This window comes from Zootoca vivipara, chromosome 6 (genome assembly GCF_963506605.1).
Source record: "Zootoca vivipara chromosome 6, rZooViv1.1, whole genome shotgun sequence".
Taxonomy (NCBI): Eukaryota; Metazoa; Chordata; class Lepidosauria; order Squamata; family Lacertidae; genus Zootoca; species Zootoca vivipara.
In genome coordinates, this window is record NC_083281.1 from 6,320,673 (window position 1) to 6,325,416 (window position 4,744).

The window sequence follows — 4,744 nt, forward strand, 5'->3', positions numbered from 1 at the left end:
AGAAAACTCGGCCGACAATTCTCCGTCAAATGTCCCATTGTGTCCAGTAGACTCGGCCAACCTTCCTTCCTAACCTGCAACGCCAGCTTCCTCTTCCAATACCTCTGTCTTCTGCAGACCTCAAGAGGGAGGAGGAAGAGATGGCAAAAAAACCCGAAACTCATGTGGGCTCTAGCGCCACCTGCTGTTTGGCTCCCCGCCTTCCGCCCTACCAACCCCATAGGGCTTTGTGCAATTCCTCCAAGTGGATTACCTCTTTTGTTTTATTTTTTTAATCACAATTGTTTGTTTATTTAAAAAAAACACCCTCCAGATTAAATCCGGGGCCTCGTTTCATAGAATCATAGAATCGTAGAGTTGGAAGAGACCACAAGTTCTTCCTAATGTTTAGGTGGAATCTTCTTTCTTGTAGTTTGAATCCATTGCTCCGTGTCCGCTTCTCTGGAGCAACAGAAAACAACCTTTCTCCCTCCTCTATATGACATCCTTTTATATATTTGAACATGGCATTATATATTTCAACCCGCTGCTATTGTGAAAGCCACTTTCCGACCATCTCCACATGCTGGGAATCAACAGACGGGGAGGTTTTAACTGACCGGATCTGCTGCAATCCTAGGCACACTTACACAAGGGTAAAAATGCTACCGGACATTGGAGGACCAAACAAACACATGTCAGTAAATTGTCCCCCCCGGGTTGCTTCCCACCCCCCAACCACCTCACTTTTCAACGTGCGTTTAATTATTAGTACGTTTTAACCTCGCTTTTTCTCCAAGATGCAAGACCCGGTTTGCACCACGGGGGAGCTAAAAAGTAGGTTCGGGGGAGGTTTTCGGTGGGAAGGGTGAGATCCCACCTCATTCCACACACGGTGACCCCTCCCCAGATTGCACCACTAATGCTATTTCTAAAAAAATAAAGCAAAACCTTGGATAGACAATCACAAGGTGGATATACCATATACTGTACTGTAATCCATCGGTAGGCAAACTAAAGGCCCGGGGGCCGGATGCGGCCCAATCGCCTTCTCAATCCGGCCCGCGGACGGTCCGGGAATCAGCATGTTTTTACATGAGTAGAAGGTGTCCTTTTATTTCAAATGCATCTCTGGGTTAATTGTGGGGCATAGGAATTCGTTCATTCCCCCCCCCCCAAAGAAAAAATATATATATAGTACGGCCCACCACATGGTCTGAGGGATCGTGAACCGGCCCCACGGCTGAAAAAGGTTGCTGACCCCTGTTGTAATCAGAGTCTTTTACGCCTGAGAAAAGATGCAAAGGATTGCATTGTTAATATGCCAGCCTCTGGGAATCAGACCCGGGACAAGCCTGAAGTATCCTACCTGAATCCCCTTTTCCATAGGGGTTTTTCTCTTACTCCCCCCATCCATACCTGCCAAGTTGCTGTCAGAGAAATAAGGGACCGGGCCGGAAATAGCAGACACCGGTAGTAGCGCTGCCGCCATTTTGGAACTGGGCGGAGCATGCTCAGAAGTGACTTTTGATGCTGCTCTGCCCAGTTCCAAAATGGCCACCGCGCCAGAAGTCACACTGCAGCCATTTTGGAACTGGGCAGAGCAGCATAAAAAGTCACTTCTGAGCATGCTCCGCCCAGTTCCAAAATGGCCACCGTGCCAGAATAAACCGGGGAAAAACAAAAAAAATCCGTTTTTTCAGCTAGGAACAGCTGGAAAAACGGGGATTTCCCGGGGAAAACGGGAGACTTGGCAGCTATGCCCCCATCCCCTCCCCTCCCCTCCCCCCAGCTCTTCCCCACTTGGCATTTTGCTACTCTACTAACAAAAAACCAAGAAACCAACCATCAGTTCACCAAGTACCCAAATGAATGGTTCCTAAGACTTTGTTCTTTTCAGTGCTGGAATTTGGTACCTGGAAAGCAACAGTGGAAAACCGTGGTGCCTCTGAGCATGTGCAGAGTGTCCCCGTCCCCCCACAACACCAAATAAGCACAGATCAAAAACTTCACCACGACGTGGAAAGACTCAAAAGCGCACAATTAAGACAGCGTTTTCAGCCTCTCGGCACAACGCAAAACACCCATATTCAGACCCAAAGCTTAGCTTTGAAAGGGGTAACGCAAAAACATGTAATTGTTTCCCTTGGCATCATCTCGGTAACCTTGACAACAGCTTCCCAAAGGCTGGACAGAATCCTAAAGAGACAACAGGGAGAAGAGGCTCAGCTAATGCCGCCAGGTGAGCTTTGGGCCAAGGTTAAATTCGAACTGCGGACCCACACACTCGTTTTGTAAAAAGGGATGGCGCAACATATTGGCTGGGATTGATCCCAGAGTGTCCAGCTTTCCCTTAGGACATCCCTATTTCCATCAGAGAAATGTTGGAGTGTATGGAGTTATGTGACCCCCGAACCAAGGAGATGAGGAACTTGACAACTTTAAGAAGACATCTGAAGGGAAGCATAAATAATAATACAGTGGTTCTTAAACGCCTTGGTTCTCAAACGCCGAAAACCCAGAAGTAACTGTTCTAGTTTTTGAACGTTTTTCGGAAGCTGAACATCCGATGCAGCTGTCGGCTATTGTTTCCAGGGCGCCTGCACCAATCAGAAGCCATGCCTTGGTTTCCGAACATTTCGGAAGTCAAACGGACTTCTGGAACAGATTAAGTTTGGCGCTTTTGGTTTTGATATTTATTTTGCGGTTTTGTTTTTGTGACGCTGTGGAATCCAGTTCAGCTACTGATTAATTGATTGTGTGACTGCGGAAATGGATAAAAGCCCCCCATCCAAAAAATAACTATAATCAGTGCAGGTAAGAAAATAATAATAATTTTAACTTTTTTCATCTACAATACTGTCTTATTTCTTTTCTCATACAGTACATTGATTACTGCTTTCATTTTATGGATCAATGGTCTCGTTGGATAGTAAAATTCATGTTAAATTGATGTTTTAGGGGTTGTTTTTAAAAGTCTGGAAGGGATTAATCCGTTTTGCATTCCTTTCTATGGGAAAGCGCGCCTTGGTTTGGGAACGCTTGGGTTTTGGAACGGACTTCTGGAACGGATTAAGTTTGAGAACCAAGGTACCACTGTATTATTGTTGTTGTTGTTGTTGTTGAATAGGAGATCCCTATTTTTATCAGAGAAATGTTAGAGGGTTTGGATGTTCACACTAGATTGCCGGCTACCTTTGTTTCCATTTTGACCAAAATGCCCCTTGGGAGGCAGAATGGCAGCTCTCTTCCACCAATTTAGCTTTCTTTGACGCCCTTCCTCTCTCGAGACCCCAGAGCTCTCCTCTGCCCCTCGCTGCTGAAACATGCATTCGGCGGAACCCCATGGCATTTCCCCACCCTTTGCTCACCCCCACACCCCTACAATCCCCCACCCCCCAAGACACAAGACATTTCAAGTCACAACAAAGGGGACACCTGCCTCTTCCCCCGTCCAGAGACACAGAAAACGGGCAAGGAGTTGGATCAGATCTAAGATTCTCAGGCGAAGCGGATTTCAAAGAAAATCCCGAACCAATTTCCACCGCCACCCTCCCCGATTTGGATCGGAGCACTTTTCAGTTCATCCCGAAACTGAAGAAGAAGAAGAGTTTGGATTTGATATCCCGCTTTATCACTACCCGAAGGAGTCTCAAAGCGGCTAACATTCTCCTTTCCCTTCCTCCCCCACAACAGACACTCTGTGAGGTGAGGCTGAGAGACTTCAGAGAAGTGTGACTAGCCCAAGGTCACCCAGCAGCTGCATGTGGAGGAGCGGAGACGCAAGCCCGGTTCCCCAGATTACGAGTCTGCCGCTCTTAACCACTACACTCACACTGGCTCTCTAAACTGTGCGGTTTAGCATTTACTTCACCTGCACTGAGGATCTCGGCGGATGCCGTGTTTGAAATGGGCACCCTCCCGTGTTTGCCCACGACCTCGCGAAACAGAAAACGTCCGTCCCCCCTCCATCCCTGCCTGCACTCAAATAAAAACCCCCACCGCCCACCCACATCCCTTGAGAACAGCGACTTCGCTTCCCCAGGAAACCCTGCGTCCGAAGATGACAAGGGTTTCCCCCTTTCGGGCATCAGGCGCTGCCCGAGCTTATACCAGGGCATAATCAAACTGCCCCCTCTCCAGCCCCTCCTTGTGGTCGGTCCAGGATGAAGCGGGCATCCGGCTGTAAGGGTCTAGCAGGATGCGGAAGCAGCGGACCATCAGCATCACCAAGAACGCCAGCAGGAGGATGACGAAGGCAAAGACTGTCTTTTGTTCCGCGTCCATCCCAAAGGGGCTGGGGACCGGCTCCACTCGCCCCGGGGACAGGAGCTCGTAATCCAGCGTCGAGGCGTTCTCCATCCCAGCAGCACGATGAAAACTCCTCGCCAGGGGTTGAGTCAGGGAGCAAGCATCTTCCACGGTCGTGTGTGTGTGTGTGATTGGGGGGGGCGCGCAGGGAGCTTCCTTTCCAGAGATCTACTCCATGACGATGCCACGCAGCTGACCAAACACCCCAGTCGCCTGCGGAAAGAAGAGTTATAACTTGTGATCATCGGGGAGACTCTCCTTTGGGGGATGGAGTGGGCGGGGGGGTCTGCCTGTGAGGAAATGGGACGGCCATCTTCAAATATCTCAAGGGGTGTCACACGGAAAAGAGGGAGCAAGCTTGTCTTCTCCTGCTCTGGGGGGGGAGGGATTCGAACCCGGGGCTTTAAGTCACAAGAAAGGAGATTCCGACTAAACATCAGGAAAAAACTTTCTG

General features: G+C 49.1%; 1 protein-coding gene across 1 annotated transcript; it reads right to left on the minus strand.

Moving 5' to 3' along the window:
• Positions 1-4,086: 4,086 nt before the first annotated feature.
• On the minus strand, positions 4,087-4,404 carry CTXN1 (cortexin 1). Its single transcript, XM_035120839.2, has one exon. It carries the CDS (start codon positions 4,339-4,341, stop codon positions 4,087-4,089), a length of 255 nt encoding a protein of 84 aa, XP_034976730.1. The 5' UTR covers positions 4,342-4,404.
• Between the last annotated feature and the right edge of the window lie 340 nt (positions 4,405-4,744).